The sequence below is a fragment of the Lissotriton helveticus genome, chromosome 10 (genome assembly GCF_964261635.1).
Source record: "Lissotriton helveticus chromosome 10, aLisHel1.1, whole genome shotgun sequence".
In the NCBI taxonomy this organism is placed as follows: domain Eukaryota; kingdom Metazoa; phylum Chordata; class Amphibia; order Caudata; family Salamandridae; genus Lissotriton; species Lissotriton helveticus.
In genome coordinates this window covers 362,500,573-362,518,207 of record NC_136071.1, presented here as the reverse complement: position 1 = coordinate 362,518,207, position 17,635 = coordinate 362,500,573, and the positions used below count along the sequence as shown (strand labels likewise).

The 17,635-nt window shown below is 44.6% G+C and overlaps 1 protein-coding gene across 1 annotated transcript in view; it reads right to left on the bottom strand.

The window, feature by feature from the left end:
- Positions 1–17,635, bottom strand: part of LOC144784018 (SCO-spondin-like) — a 1,726,865-nt gene that overhangs the window by 733,820 nt on the left and 975,410 nt on the right. Inside the window, exon 78 of the mRNA XM_078662721.1 lies at positions 7,780–7,949. Coding sequence (XP_078518847.1) covers positions 7,780–7,949 — 170 coding nt within the window. The remainder of the gene's footprint in view (positions 1–7,779; positions 7,950–17,635) is intronic.

Genomic DNA, 17,635 nt, shown 5'->3' with positions numbered 1-17,635 from the left:
CAATTTTATTGTGTTTAACCTGGGAGGAGTCCCGCACCCTTTCCTTCAACTCTTTCTCTAGATCGTTTGTATATAAGTTGAAGAGGAAAGGGACGAGAACGCAACCTTGTCTGACACCCCGCCGGACATGGAATGGCTTGGAGCATTCGCCGTTAGTGCCAAATCTAACTTTTGCCCTTGTACCCACATAAAGCTGTCTAAGGAAGGAAATTAGGGCCACGTCCACCTTCATCTCCTCAAGGATTTTCCATAAGTGGCTGTGATTAACGCAGTCGAAAGCTGCACTTAGATCTGCAAATACAGCATAGATTTTTCCATCCTTTGCCTTGGTATATTTTCCTTGGAGTAATGAGAAATTAAGGACTTGTTCGACTGTGCCCCGACCTTCCCTAAATCCGTATTGAACAGGTGACAAAATTTCTCATTCTTCAGCCCATTGCTGCAGTCTGTTCAAGATTACTCTTCCAGTTACTTTCATAAAATAGTCCAGGAGCGATATGGGGCGATAGCAGGAAGGATTATTTCGGTCACCCTTTTCGAAGAAAGGGATAATTATTGAGTCTGACCATGTATCGATGAAACCCAGGTTGCAACTGGCCTCAAGCACACGTACAAGGAGCGGGGACCATAGCTCGTTCTTAAACTTGAACAGATCAATCGGGATACCATCCGCTCCCGGCGCTTTGCCTCCCTTGCTTTGATTTATGGCCTCTGAGATTTCTTTAACAGTGATAGATAAGGACAAGGAGGCAAAACGATCCTTACTCTCCCCTGTTGATACTCTGGTGTCCACGATATTATTTACCACCCCCGGATTGAATACTTCTGAGAAAAAGGAGATCCAGGACTTTTCAGGTATTGCCACTTCAATTTTTGCCAGACCTCCTGGGTTAAAGAATGGCGCTCGAACTGCGGCCCAAAACAAGGAACTGTCCCTTTTTTGTGAGGCTTCGTGTAAGCTCACCCATGCTTCATTTTTAATTTTTTGCTTGCGTGCCTTCCTTGCTAGATTGTACTCCTTTCTGCACCTTGTTATATCTGCCTTGTTTCTTGGAATTTTATGCAGTGCTTTTAACAATTGTGAATTAGTCTTTGTGCAGGATGCGTCAAACCACCTGTTATCTCCATGATTCTTTTTGCTAGTTGGTCGCTGGAGGTTTGTTTGTATTATCCTTGTTATCTAAGCAAAGGAGTCTAATGTATCCAAATAAGAACTCTCCTCCTGTAGGCATATAGTAATGGGTATTATAGCTTGCTCAATGATTTTTGAGCTAGTTACCTCAGGATTGCATTGTGTCCATCTCAGTGTGTAGCCATTTTGACTGGCCAATGTGCAACGAGAGGTCCAGGCCAGCCTTTCCACCAATGAGCAAGCTTTATCCTTAGGGAGTATTCTAAGACTGAGTGGGAGATGGTCACTAATTCAATCAATCAATCAATCAATCAAAGCATTTATATAGCGCGCTACTCACCCGGAGGGTCTCAAGGCGCTGGGGGGGGTCCGCTACTGATCGAACAGCCAGGTCTTGAGCTGCTTCCTGAAGGCGAGGTGGTCTTGGGTCAGGCGGAGGCGGGTTGGAAGGGAGTTCCAAGTCTTGGCGGCCAGGTAGGAAAAGGACCTTCCTCCTGTGGTGGCTCTTCGGATGCGGGGGACGGCGGCGAGGGCGTGGCTGGACGATCGAAGCTGGCGTTTGGGAGCGTAGAAGTTGAGGCGGCTGTTGCGGTATCCTGGGCCTTGGTTGTGTAGGGCTTTGTGTGCGTGGGTGAGGAGCCGGACGGTGATTCTCTTGTTGACCGGGAGCCAGTGCAGGTCTCTCAGGTGTCCGGAGATGTGGCTGCGGCTGGGGATGTCCAGGATGAGTCGTGCTGAGGTGTTCTGGATTCGCTGGAGTCTCTTCTGGAGTTTGGCGGTGGTTCCGGCGTAGAGGGAGTTGCCGTAGTCCAGACGGCTGGTGACGAGGGCCTGGGTGACCGTCTTCCTGGTCTCGGAGGGGATCCATCGGAAGATCTTGCGTAGCATGCGCAGGATGTTGAAGCACGACGAGGAGACGGCTTTGACTTGTCTGGTCATGGAGAGGGAGGAGTCCAGGATGAAGCCCAGGTTGCGTGCGTGGTCTGTTGGTTTGGGTGCGCTGCCCAGGGCGGGGGGCCACCAGGAGTCGTCCCAGGCGGAGGGTGAGGATCCTAGGATGAGGACTTCCATCTTGTCTGAGTTCAGTTTCAGGTGGCTGTTCGACATCCATTTGGCCACGTCTGTCATCCCTTCGTGCAGGTTGGCTCTGGCGGTGGTGGGGTCGTTGGTGAGGGAGAGGATCAGCTGGGTGTCGTCGGCGTAGGAGATGATGTTGAGGTTGTGCTGGCGTGCGATGGCTGCGAGGGGGCTCATGTAGACGTTGAAGAGTGTTGGGCTGAGCGAGAAGCCTTGAGGAACGCCGCAGATGACTTCGGTGGCCTCCGATCTGAACGGGGGGAGGCGGACTCTCTGTGTCCTTCCGGCGAGGAAGGAGATGATCCACTCCAGTGCCTTCTCCTGGATTCCGACGTTGCTGAGGCGCTGTACTAGGGTACGGTGGCAGACGGTGTCGAAGGCCGCGGAGAGGTCCAGGAGGATGAGGGCCTATGATATTGGTTGCAAAATCTGCAAACCAGGTTACATAGGAGTTAGAAATTGTTCTGAAGTCAATCAGAGTACTATGACCTCTTCCCACAAAAGTTGGGCTAAACTCCACTGGGGGTAGCCAAAGTAAGTTTGCAAATCCCAGGTTGTGGATGGCCATCATCTCATTAAACGCATCGCCCCCATTTTGATGGACAAAATGTGGTTGAAACTCAGTTTCATCTTCGGCGTTATCGCCACATCCGCTCTGGAAGTGTTGGCACAAGTTATGGTTAAAATCGCCACCCCAGATAAGGATCGAATCCATCCCTGATTTTACCACCATACTCCTAATTGCCACATCAATGGATTGTACCATATTGGTTACTTTACCCTTTTCTAGACTATTATACATGTTAACAATTGTTATCTGCACCTTGGAGGAGACTTGTAATACCACAATTTGGTATTGGCTACACGAACTCACCGTGCCAATTGATACCACTTCAAGGAGATTGGACACATATACACAGAGCCCCCCTTTGGACCTCCCATTGCTGGAGGGATCTGCAGGCACGTGATAGGTTATAAAGCCTTCTAGACGAATTTCCTCCAAGGACCAAGTCTCTTGGAGACACAATATGTCTATATCTTTAATAAAGTTTTCCCAGATGCAATTATTAATCTTCCCACGAAGGCCAGCTATATTCCAGAAGGAAATCCTTAAACCTATCCCTGTCTGTTTACCTGTTGTGATCCGTGGAACCAACAGCTTGTCCTGTGATCCTTTACTATTTACCGGAACGTAACCAGTGTGATGTACCTCGTTATTTCACCCCTCCTTCCCGGTAGACTTTGTGAAAATCTGCACACAAGAAAGATTCTGTGCAGAGATAGGGGAAACATCCAGAGATGACCGTGTATCCCCGGGACAATTCTCCAGCTGGTCAGTAGCTGTAGCTTCTGACAGGGAGTTATTAGGAGAGGGCTCCAAACTATTACGGATGGCATTCTTAACAGAGTTTGGATCGAATAAGTCGATCGAACTTTCACCACAGGCCAGTTCAAAGCCCTTACGGTAAAGTCAATCCACGCCTTCCAAGCCTGACAGGGCCTCATAGCGATTTCTAAGAGCAACGGGACGATAGTCCCAATTACCCATTAGAGATCTTGGCTTAACATTAGGAAGCTTGGGGGGTCTTGGATAGAAGTAGGTCAGCTCACAAGCTGTTATAGAGCTGGAACCATATTCAGAGGGCCAGTCTAGGATGTGTGTGACTGCTCTGGGATCACTAAAATTAATTATAATAATGTCCCCCTTAGTATCCTTTTTACGCTTACCCATCCAAGGGGCTCGACGCACATGCAGGATATTACCGTTAATATTAGGGGGTAAGGGACGATTGTGTTTAAGCCAATGTACGACTTTATTTTTTAGTTGAAAATATCCTTCTTTCTTTCCCTCTTCTAAACTGGGGACTCCCCTTAGAACCACCACCAACGGGACAGCTTCAGAAGGTAAATCTGGGCACCTCGTGGGTTTTGCTACCCTGTCTTGACTTTTATTCCCTAGATTAGTTGAACCCTTTGCTAATAGTGGTTGTTTCACCACCTCCTGCATCTTACTGATCTTACTTTTAGTTAGATGGTGTATATTATTGGATGATGGCTGCTTCTGGGGTTTGGCTATAGTTAAATTGTTATCTGCTGTAGTTTTTTGAGCTGAGCCCTTGGATAATGATACTACAGCAGGTGAAGCAAATGGGGGTGCTTGGGCGGACTTAGCCATACTCTCAATTAGTCCTGTGTTTTTGCCTATAGCCTGTTCTAAAATCCCCAACCAGGTTTCAATTCTCTTTAATCTCTCGGTCAGTGATAATGTAAAGGATCTAAGTAACTGTTTGAGGGTTCCCGCTAACGCGGCACTAGCTATCTCTGGGGTAGTGCCCTGTTCTGAGCTAAACAGGCCTGGAGTTTTAACTGAGGGTGGCAGATTGTTATCAGAAGATTTGCCTGAGTCAGCATGGCTGTCCTTATTATTTGGTGGGACTTTCCCCTTCCTTCTCCTTTTTCTGGGTGGTGAGCCTTTTGCTCGAGATCTGGTAGCGCTTATGGCCTTATTTCGTGTGACCTCAACTACAGGAACCTGTGATTCAATTAGGTCTTCCACTACTATACTCGCAAACCGAGGAGTGGGTGGGGGGGTAATTATGTGTGTTTCCTCTTTAGACCTTTCGAGGAGTGGAGAAGCGACAGTATCTCTCAAGAGCAGTGGGATGCTGTCGCTGCGTGCTGTGTCCAGAATCTCTATCTCGGAATGGTGACTCGAGGACAGTATGCTAGCAGACTGTATTAAACTCAAGGATGAACATTTATTTTTAATAGACTCCACTGAGCGTCGCCGCTCTGCTCGACGTTCTGCCAGCATGGACTCTTTTTCAATGGCCGCATCTTTAGTTGCTCTCAAGAAATAACTATCAAGTGTTTTCCTGCACCCTCCTTTTTTTGAAGTCACTGCTCCTTCAATGGGACTCAAAGACATTTTGTATGGCAGGGGTATTTACTCACAGTTTATAGATTGTCATGCAGAATGATCTTTAAGTGAGCGTTAGGGGGTGGGTCCGTCCCGTCCCTTGACGTCCCTGGACGGCCACAGACGGCCCGCCCTTTGCCCGGGCTTAGCCCGGCGCTCCCGCGACGCGGGGATGTATGACGCATATATCGCGCCTGGACCTGTGGGCGTGGTGGAGGTCCGGGCCAGGTGTGCTTGGCCAGAGGGGAGTCTTGGGATTTGCAGTCCCCCTCAGGTATGCTGGTAAAACTTCCACGCGAGGAGAGCGCCGCTCGCAGTCAGGGCGCTGTGCTGGAAGTGTTTTCACCCGGTCGAATCAAGCTGATACTCCATGAAGAATGCCCCACGTTTTTCTGCTGCCTCGATACACTGGCCACAACCAACTCTGCGCAGCGGCACCCCTATTATACCAAGAAACAGCTGTGAAAGAAAGCCAGAAAGCCCTCACCACGGTGTATCAAATTTCAAACAGAAGAGGGGGGCTTTCTTTATGCTATATGGAACGGTAGCATCACTGGAAAATTCTGGGAAGGAGTAGAAATTGGCCTTGTTTAATACTCAATTGCCTTATCCTCATTCCCCAAATGGCCACATTAAACATTCTAGAATATAATGGATTCAATCGATTTGACAATGCTCGTTTAGGCACAGACTTTCGAGACACTGACCAACACTGGCGGAGACCAGAAGCCCCAGACATTGCCAATTGGAAAGCAGAAATGGAAACGTGCAACCTGTTAGAATTTCTAGTATTCATGGGGGTATCCAAAAACACCAGAAAAATTGGGGAAACTGGATGGAATGTCAGGGAATCCCACTGGGGTAGAGGCAGTTTAAGAGTCATGCGGTGTTAAATTACTAATCCTGATCTAGATTTGCATGTACTGACATTCTGCCCATGATTTCTCATAGACTGAAGTCTATTGAAAAGTGTCAAAGTTGACTTGTATTTTATGAGCTAGTTAAGTACAGAATGCAATTAAAATGTTATACAGAAAAAATGACATAAAGCTGCAATATGAGGACTTAAATAGCACAATAGTCCAATTCCTCTCTTAAGGATTATCAAAATGGCAATACATTCTGGAGTTTTGCCTTGATTATTTTGAAACTTTTAATAGTGTGCAGGTTTTTCAACTTAATTTGCCTGCTTCCCAGGGAATAAGCTGTTCACATGAAGAAATCTGTTCTACCTTCAAATGTTACATCGTTAAATAACTTTTCATTAAGCTATTATTATGAATAATGAAATCTAAGTTATTATGAAAGGAGTGTATGTTTGTGATATTTCTATTACAGAAATTAATTTCAAGCTCTCAATGTCATTAGCAAACAAAGGTAACATCCTTATGGACATGAACGTCGATGCTCTTGAAGTGTTTATATTAAACTGGAATGCTGAGACTTCCACTGAAGACAATGGAGTGGCTCAGAGTCAATAGTAGCTGCTTTAGGTTTTCTGCTCCAACATGTTAATGTTTGCCTTCCTTTTTCTCTGTTTTTTCATTCATATCATTCTACCATGAGCAGGCGGAATAATTTAGTAGGCTTACAGCCCTTTTTTTATTAGGTTGGCCTGGTTATTAAAGTCCAATTCATTCGTCTGTGGCTGGGCCCATAACTCAGATGCAATGCCTTTAGCAACTGGTACAGGCCTAGGTCAGCAGGCTATCATTCTGTATTAAAATGGAAGGAAATGATCACAACTTTTTCTAAACTTGGGGACACATTTATCAATAAATCAAGCAGCTCAGCAAACCACCTTACTTCGCTGTGTGATAGGGAAAATGCAGGAAAGCGCTCTATTATACATTGTACAGTGCATGTTTGTCTTTTTCTTGCATTGGCACACAATGTGCTACCTAACATAAATACAGGCCCCCTTGCACCATGGTGCAAGGTTGCCTGTGTTGTATGCTAGACTGTTTTTGTGCAGGAAGGGGAACCTTCCTGCACAAAAACAATCCTCTGATGCATTTTCCTATTTCTATGAGTGCTGCAAAAAGGGAATAAATAGGAGAAATAAAGATATTTCTCCTTGTTACACCTCAACCGGGAAGGCGTAGCATTTTAATGCATTACCAGGTCTAGCAGTAATTATAAATATATGAATACAGCAAAATCCATGGGTAGGTGTGTGGGAACACCCATGCTTCACCAATGGAACTCCTGCCAGGGTAGAGTAATGCAACGCAGCGATTTGAGCTGCGTTGTGTTACGCTATATTTATCAAGCCATGCAGGGCCAAGCAAGGTGGTCTTGTTGGACTTGATAAATCTTACTTAGTAGTCGCATCTCCCTTTGTGTAGCACAAGGTCAACGCGACTGCTTGAACATTGTGATTCTTTATTTTAAGTGTTCTTCCTCCTAAAATTATTTTTGTTTCTCAGGACGCATTATCAGAAGATCTTAATAGTGGCATTTAAATACAGCTATTCACTATTCCTCATGCATTTGTGGCTCTTCCGTTCATTAGACAACTTCTGAAATAAATCTGTAGACGTCAAACCCCGACTATGCCTTCTGTACCTTTATTTATTTTACCTATATGGATTTCATATAGAGACAACACTTGAAAAAGAGTGAAGGAGAAGGGCTTACACTTTCTTACCAGTTATTGCATCCATCGCTCCGTTTGATGCTCACACCAGGGAGGTGCCGCTCTCCGGTCAAAAGGTCAAGGCAGGGGCAGTCCTCCTTGTCGACGCAGGCTGTGCCATTCTCAGACAGGACCTGACCACTGGGGCAATAGCAGCCAGGCTCACACCTCCACACACAGTGCTGTCATTGGGGAAGAAACAGTTTATGAACCTTCAGGAAGAGCAACAGAACCTAGACTGATCTGTCGAAAATGCTGTTTCAATCATCTTACATCTGTAATGCTATATTGAACGGTATTGTATGTAATGTATTGTTGTTTCCTATTGCCCTTCTGTTATATTATCCTTTGGTATGGTAAATTATGTTTTGCTGTATTAAGTTGTCTTGGGGTATGCTTGTGGCTATGCTACATTGTGTTAACATAACCTCTAGGGATATGGTTACAAGTGGCTATAATAATTATTGCACATGATAGCATTTATAGAGTCTGGTAAATATCCACAGAAAAAATTGCGGTTGTCGTAAAATCATCTCTCGTTCATCAATTATACAGACACAAGTTGTTTTTTAAGTACTGTTTTTTATACGAGCAGACAGAACATTAATAGCTAGCTAAACACAGCGAAATTTTAACCGGAGACTATTTTACCAAGTTATTCGTTGTCTATCAAATTGTATTTTAATTTTTTGTTAACCGTTGAGGAAACCTGCGTATGATCGATGGGTTCTCTGTTGAATTATCAACACTTATGAAAAATTGTGACACTATCTCTCATTTTAATTCTATTTGGCACTAAAGCACTTTGACAGACTAAATAAAGTATTTTTGAGTCTGAATCACAAGTGCAAGACTGCCATGGGGATTACCGTTTCTACAAATTACACAAATCTCGAGATGAAGTGGTGAAGAAGGTCATGTAAGAAGAACAAAATGATAATTTCTGGAAAAAAAATTTCTATGGGCGAAGGTGTATGAAGCTATTAGTTATCGCAAAGCCTGCACTAATAATAATAAAGCCCATGGTGCTCCCTTTATTACTATGAATATGAAAATGTTTAAAATCACTTACAAGCTCTGCCCCTTTGGCCCCGCACTATCCACCCTAGTAGTAGACAAAAACATTCCCGCCTTTTCCCAGGTGTAGGAACATCTTACCAAAACGCACCTCAAGTGGGTTTCCCACCGATTTTAATGACACATTGTTGAGGCAGATGAGAATGAAGATATCTGATTCGAACAAAAAAGCACTTACTTCCTACAGTTAAGAGGAAGTAACCTTGTTTGGTGGGGTTTCACCTCTTCATAGTCATGTTTTCGTCTCTATTCTAGGATTCAATTTATCACAGATTTCTAAAAGAAGACACCTGAGGAATAATCTCATTGCCGAAATTAAACTACACAAAGTCAGTGGACACATGTGATTGTGGTCCATTACGCAGCTGTAGCGTTTAATATGCACTAGACATTTACCCAAAGAGGAAGCACTTGCTAATTATCCAGTAAAAAGTACTCCAGATGGGCAGACATCTTGTGCAAAACTATGGACTCTTGTTGTATAAAAAGACAGGTGAGGTTTAGTTCTGGCCCTGGTGCTCATTTCACAGAAATCAAACTTCAACGGGAAGCACTTACAAATAAAAATGTACTTCTGTAAAGGACAAATGATCCTAATTTCTTGGGCTTGGCGAAGGGAAAGCAAGTGTGTTTCCTAGGCAATTCCACCTTGAAAATCATCGTGAAGGTGAATGCATCATTGATCTATAGGAGCACAATCTCTTCTCTAGTGACTGTGATGTGTGGGCTCTTTCTTGTCTTCTCCTGGTAAGAGAAGATGCCAAGGTTCCCCCTTTAAGTTACTATGAGTGAGCAAATACACAAAATCACTTGCAAGGTCTGCCCATTTGACCCCTCACTGTCCACCTTAGTAGTAAGTCAATTCTTCCTGCCTTTACCCAGGTTGATGGACAGCTTCTCTAAAGCCCCCCAAGCAAGTTTAATAATAATAAATGTAAGAATAAAGTGTACTTATAAAGTTAAAAAAAATAGTATTACTAAATTAAACTTATAGGTAAAATCATAGTACAATTTATCTTTAAAAAACCCCAGTGAAATAGACTGAAAAGGCCAAAAGTTACAGGGGAGTTCTAGTTAGATACAGATTTCACATGGATAAAAACATAGAAATTCAGCAGTTATAGTTACCAGAGCTAAGTATAACTTATGCCGTAGGGGCTACGAGTCCCATATCTGCCAGGAGACGTTAGACGGCCCTGATCATCACGCTCTTAAGCGCTGCAAGGTCTCCCACTACGGGGGGAGAGAAGAGGATACTGTGGGGACTACAAGTCCCATACCTGCCAGGACAGAGATGGGGCTGCCCTGATCATCATGCTCTTAAGTGCTGCAAGGTCTCCCAATGCATCAGTCCGGGGAAACACTGGGCCTGTTTTTGCCCGAGCATCAGGAAGAAGCAGGTCTGGGCCACTCCTCGTGGTCCAACGACTTGGTGTTGTCAGGCTCCTTCTGTATCATCATCTTCATCACCATCACAATTAGGTATGCTCCTAACTCCTGGTTTTGGCCCTGACTGTGTTCTACTCCTAGACTTTAACTTGGATTTGACTTTGTTAACCATGCTCTCTTGGTCATGGAACCAGGTCTGGGTCATGCAGGAGATCACTTGAGAAACCTTTTGATTTGCTGCACAAGTGTGGGGATCAATTCATCTGAAACCCTCATTTCTATTTCCAGCTGGGAGCTTCTACCGTTGTGCCTACAGATGCTTGTCTCTTTGGCCTCATTTCTTGCAAGGGAATAAGGGCATGACTCCGTGCTCCCAGTTACATACTGCCTTGATTGGCCATGGCTGGCATGTTGCCTCATGCATACATTGTTCTATCATTCTAGTTGAGCATGGGGGAAAGAAAGGTGGGTCCGTCAGTCATTGTCCCCACAAGTGGCACTATGAATCACCCAGTTGCGCCGGCATGAGTCACGGGTTGGGGGCCACGAAGGTTCGCGGGGATGGCGGGACGGGTTTGATGTACATTTTTAAAAACGTACCTTCCGGAGTACCGCGCCGCTTCAGCTCCTGGCCGGGTCCTGCTCTCCTGAACATGAAGCAGCCACAGGCAGCCTCCCTCGCCTAAGCCAATCATACCGCTGTAATGGCAACGTTGTGATTAGTGGGTACGGCGCCCAGCTGGGCGCCTATGGGGAGGCCATTTTTTCTATGTAGGCTGCATGCAGCCTACATAGAGAAAAGGCAATGTGCAAATGACTGGTTTGATCGTCCCCAAAGGGCCGACAAAACAGTCAGGACCCACAGCATTGGACAAGCCACTCCTCTGCCCTAATGGAGAAGCCGCCTCTGGAATCACCAACAATTGATACCTTTCTGGCACAAAAGTGATTGAGCTGGTAGAGTGAAACTATCGCTGATGGGGGATGGTTCCCCTTTAGCTCTTCCAAATTTTTCACGCCCTCCTGGTGATTCCATTGTGCACGTTGAATTTCATAGCTCAAATATGGGAAGTCAGTTGAAAGTAAATCAGGACGCAGCTTCAGTGACAATAATCTCGTCTTTGAGGGTGGGCAGGTCTGCAGACCTTCCTCGTGAGCTCATCCAGTCAAGTTCAAACCCCAAGAAAAAGCGCAGGAAATAGGTGGCAGCCCCCAAACACAGGTGCAGTTATGTTAATGTGGGTGTGCAGCCTGAGCTTACACCAAGCTCCTCCTACCCAGGGAGTTCAATAATGTTTTCACCAAGGAGTTAAATACAAAATGGAACCAATCATCTCAAATTTAAAGCATATTGAGTGCAGATTGTCGCAGATCCCGGACTGTTTGAAATACCTGAGAGAAGCATTTCTTGGACTGTGTACTGTACGGAGTAGTGCGATGGATGGGAACTTCCCTGTACAGTCACAGAGCTCGCAAGAGAATCTTGTTAGGCCAGAATCTTCCCCTGACATACTTCTGCCCCATAAGGTGTTCAATAATATTCCTTCAGATCCCTCTGTTTCATTAGGCCCATCAGTTTCTATTGCTGGATCGAGTTCGCTGTCAGTGACTCAGCCTATGCCCCATAAGCCAGGGGTGGTAATTAATTTACCAACTGAAGCTACCCCTCATATGGTGGTCTTAGAGATTGTCCCTCCCTTGATGAGGTCTACATCAGAGTTCTACGAGTACCTGAAAAATAAGGTGGTTCACTAGTTAGACTTTCACTCTAATTTAGGCACACATATTTATGGTTCAATAAACATGGTGCGAAGGGTGAACTGGTTGAGGTCTGATGTTAAGGAGGGGATGGGAATTATGTTGTGGTAAACTTTAATCGACCCACCAAACCTGTACATGTCTTGACCATGTTAGGCTTTGTTAGATCTCCTAGACCATCCAACATTCTGGCACTTCCCATGGGCTTTTTTAAAAGCCAAAAGGGCTTATCTAACCCTGTGGAATCGGGTCCCGCAGGGGCAGGGCTCTTAAAGCAGACCTTCATCTACTCCCCTTGTGTCCCCAGCTTTGCAGACAATGAACAGATTTGCTCCTTTGAGGAACCTTAAAACCTGTGATTGACTTATGCCCCCGTCTGTTTCCCTGTGTATAACATCCCCTGCGGATATCTTAACTAGTAATTAGCATGATTTTCCGTTGTTGTTCTGGAATATTACGGGCCTGGCACCTACGTTTAATGATTGGATCTTGGTGCAGTTTGTTTGGAAATACCAGGAGATGTGTCTACAAGAAACATGGGAAAGGCAAAACCTTTGTTCCCTCAATCAGGGCTGGTAAAGAGCATCTTCTCACCAGTGAGAGTCTCAAGGCACTGGGAGGGAGAGGGCGGCTCTGTTGATTGTGGGAGTCCTCGGAAGAGCAAGGTCTTGAGGTCCTTCCTGAACAGGAGCAGTGTGGGGGCTTGCTTGAGGTGGAGGGGGAGATTGTTCCAGGCCTTGGCTGAGAGGTAAGAGAAGGACTTTCCTCCCGCTCTGGTTTTGTAGATACATGGGAATGAGGCCAGAGCAAGGTTGGCTGATCGAGGTGTCTTTTGGGTGCGTGGAAGGAAAGGCGGTTGTCCAGGTATATTGGTTTAGTGTGGTGAAGGCCATTGTATGCGTGGGTGAGGAGTTTGAAGGCTATTCTTCTTTCAACTGGGAGCTAGCGAAGAGCGCGAAGGTGTTGGGGGATGTGACTGCGATGGGGGATGACGAGGATCAGTCTGGCTGCAGCGCTCTGGATGGTCTGGAGTTTGCAAATGTATTTCTTGTTGATTCAGGCATAGAGGACATTGCCAAAGTCCAGTCTGCTGCTGATGAGCACGTGGATGACAGTTTTTCTGGATTCGGATGGGATCAATCTAAATGTCTTTCGAAGCATGCAGAGGGTGTTGAAGCAGGTTGAGGATACAGCATTGATCTGGATCCTGGAAGGATACCAAACCTGTTTTATTACGGTTGCAGTTTTAACCGTGGGGAGGGTCAAGGGGGATTGATTACCTTTGCCTCCTTGAAATTGCATGGAAAAATTACGGATTTTACCTGGGACTTGCACTTGTGGCAAGTGCTGAAGTTAACCCTACCAGGCTATACATCTTTTGCTTTAGTTAATTGTTAAAATGCAGAAGCCTGGTCAGATGAGGTATCTTACCTCTCCACTTTAAGCTTCACCATTGAATCTGGGATTGTGAACAGATATGGGATGGAGAAGGTTATATTAGTGGGTGTTTTTAATTGCCAGCTATAATCATTGTATACCATTGACAGTAGGAAACTATGAATTTGGTCCCTTTATGAAATATGTACTTAGGTATCACCTTTCATATATTCATAGATCTGTAAATCATGTTTTTAACTTTTCTCTAACAAATTATTTTTATAATTATTGTATAATATTGACAATTTGAAATCATAAAGCTGCTTCCATGTTTTTAATTTATTTTTAATGACTATTGTGCAATATTTGCGATATGGTACTGTAAAATGTGTGCTTTTATGGTTTTTGTGTACGAAAATTTGAAAACCGAACAATGCTGAATTTGAATTTGAATTGCCATTTATGTGATTGTCCTTTAGATCTATCGATTAGCAAACCCAAATGTGTGTTGGCACAGGGGATGCATATGGTTTATACAAGGGAGGGCTCGGAGTTCAATACAATCTAAAGCACCTATCTTGTTTTCTCTATGGAGAAATTAGTTAAGTTCATCAATCCCTGTATTTTACCAACGTTTAGGGAAAGGGGTTGTGCCTAAAAAAATGATTTTATATTTGTATCAGCTCCCCTGTTTTTATTTATTTTCAATTTTGGTATAGTGCACAGCCCAATCAGTGATTGTAGCCCCCTGTCCTTAATGAACAGTGGGTTAAGCGGTGGTGCTAGGACCTCTTCAGCTGTTCAGGGTGTATTCCCCCTCATAGATCAAGGTAGGAGGTTCAGGTGTTTTCTGGTGGAGCCCAAGCAGTTTTAAGAGTCTCTTTTTTTTAGGGTGCAGGCAAGAAATCTCCACATGTTTGGATTCATGTTCCTCCGGTGGAGCCATCTTATTGGCATATGCTGGCATCTCACAGAAGGTGTTAGCACTACTTAGGGCTCCTGCAACAAACAAAAGGCCACAGGAATCAAAATGGTTTGATAGCAATTGTTCCAAGGCTCATCCTTTTCTGAAGGCCACCTTGAGGCAGGTACCTGGAGACAAAAAATGGGTAGCTGCCTGATGTAAGGGGTACAAATTAGCACTGGCGAATTGTAAATCCATCCTAAGAAAGAGAGCCTGAGATAATCTAACACAAGCTTGTATGACCAAATATAACTCCTTGTTTTGGCGAATAATAAAGTAGACATGTGTTGCCAGCACAAATGGCCCTGCTCTATTTCATCACATTACAGAGCAACAGTGGATATGGATAGAACACTATGAAGGTATCCATAACTATGGGTCAAGTGGTGGTAAGGAGGACCAGGGTGGATTCGCGAGTGGCAGAGCCAACGTGACTTCCACCCTAGATGAAGTCACTAAGGGCCTCCGGGCACTAGAACACAATAAGGGCCCAGGGCCTGATGGGATATCATCTGATCTGATTTTGGATGATATTGAGATCTGGGGTCCTTAATGCAGCAGTGAGGGATGGCACTCTGCTCTCATGGTCCACCGCTGCAATTGAACTGATGTTTAAGAAGGGGGATAAAGACAACCCTCACTGTTACCAGACAATATCCTTGACTGATGTCACCATGAAGGTCCTCACAAGGGTATTTCTAAATAGGTTGATGTTGTGGGCAGATGAAAATAACATAATTACTGAGGTACAATATGGCTTCAGGCAGCCAGATCAACAACAGACCAATGCCTGAATCTATGTTTAATTTTCAGCAAGTACACTGTTGCTCGGCCCAAGTCAATTCATGTTGTGTTCATAGACTTTACATCCGCTGTTGACAGGGTCAATGCTAGCGTCTGCTTCTGGTGATAGGGGTGGACCTGATATAGTGTTTCTTTTAAGTGATCTACATGCCCACACCTCAGCCTCTGTGCGGCACACTCAGGGGCCGGCTTGTACCCCAATCCTTTAGAACTAGTATCAGGGGTGTATTATTGCCACCTTCCTATTCACCTTTTACTATAATGATCTGGAGCAAGCCCTTCTTTTGATTAAGGCCGGCTGCCAAAAGCTGGGAACGAGAGCGTGTCCAGTTCTACTGTATGCCAACAATACAGTCCTCATGGTAAGGACCGCATTGGCTCTACAGTTATTACTGGATATGTTTTTTGGCTTTATGACTAGTGTGGACCTTGTAATAAACGTCACTAAGTCGTATGTGATGGTTGTTGGCCCACAATTGACCCGACCCAAAACACTTAAGGTGAAAAACCATACTATGGCAAAAGTTCTATCTTGTTTATATCTCAGTGCGTTGTTTGACACTTATAAGAATTGGTAGCCCCTCAATGTAAAGAAAGTGTTGCTTATCAAGGCTACAGGTGCTATGGCTGGTTTTGCCCACAGGTTATGATTCAGGCCCCCCAGATTCTAACCAAGGTTTACAAGGTTTAAATGTCTTTCTAAGACCATATATGGTAGTGAGGTCTAGGGATACTTGAAACCTTATATTATCAAGAATGTCAATAACCTGTTTTTAAGACATGTGTTATGGATCCCCCAAAGCAACCCGGCTTTCTGTGTGCACAGTGAGCTTGGGTAAAATATATAGGAGACATATTTGTCATAGGGGGTACGGGCTAATCTACCCTGCCCCCTTTTCATTATTTTTAACATTATTTTAGCTGAGTCTCAAAATGGACTCCAACGCTGGTTGAAGTGTAGGCTGCCAATCAGATCTCAGCATGAAATCTGTTGGATTTGCAGAGGGTTAAGGCCCCCAGATATACATATTTTGGTTTTCCTTTAATACTTCAAAAACTACTGAACAGATTAACTACAAGTCACAAAAAGCACACTTTCTAAACCAAGAACTAGTTTTCTGGCAAATTTGGTGTAATTTAGTTCAGCAGTTCGGGCTATAGTCGTGTCTAAAATTCCTATGGAAAATTGCATGAGGAAAATGCAATTTGGGACTACCCCCTTTCATCGTCCCCCACGAGACGAATCACCCAGAACTTTCATGACAGCAGCTGAAGTGAGTGGTACATTTTTTTTGAAACTTTTGTGAAGATTCGTCAAACGGCGAGAAAGTTATTAGCAAAACAAAAAAATTTCTTCCTATGGAAAAGAAGCACGCCCGACCAGACCGGTCGGGCGTTCTTCTTTTCGCCAGAATGGGAGTTTTGTTGGAGTTATAAGGAGGTTGTCCACCCCCTCGCGCCCTGACCGCCCTCGAAGAGGAACCGGCTCCCTGCGGATGAATGTAGGTTGGATTGTTGTTAAAAGGAGCGGGACCCACCAGCAGTGTTCTTTTCAGTCAATGTCACAGAGTTTCCAGACAGAAGATTGTTTGTGAACTCTGCGTGGCAAGGGAAAGGTGAAGTGCATCTGTCCTTCATCAATGGACTCCAGGCTTTCAAGCACTTTCCGGTATTGAAAATAGTAACAACTTCAAGATTATTGAACATAATATTACCTTTGAATGAACTCATTATTTCATGCGATGCACAGCGAAAACACCCGTTATTGTATTTAGATGTGGGAAAGTGAATAACAGTGAATTGGCGCTGAGACTGTGAGAATTTGCATTCAAGGTGCATGCTGGGAATTGTAGGACTACGTGGAAATGAAGTAGTCTAAGGAGGCGTATAAAGCACGTAGTGACGCCGTAATGACATGCAAGCTCACATGTGATCATGGCTACTGATGTAGCTGAAACGCGTAAGGACTTTTTTAACAAAGCTGTTCAAGAGAGAATAAAAGTGCAAGTTACTACCTGGGGTCTGGTCGGGCGTGCTTCTTTTCTCCAGAATGGGAGTTTTGTTGGAGGGAAGGGAATATACAATCTGGGATGTCTCCCCTCATCTACATATTGATTAAATATTTGGTGTACTTATATTTTGATTGCTGCATCACAACAAGCCTGTCCCGATACGGTGGTAACGCAACAAGAAACTAAACTCAGCAAGGTGCAAATTATAAGGGAAATTGAAAGCTATCTAGTGCTACTCTTCCCCTTAAGTAATTTCCCTACTTGACATCAGCACATTCAGCAAGGTGCAAACTATAAGGGAAATTGAAAGTTAACTATTGCTACTCTTCCCCTGAATAATGCAGGTAGAAGAGGGGATTAGAGATAGTATATACCTCGACTCGAGATCAAGACTCTGTCCACAACCATTTCTGTGTCCTCTACGAGGACGTGCAAAACAGACTGTTGCATGCATAGTGCAGAGAAAAGCACTGCAGCAAGAACTCCC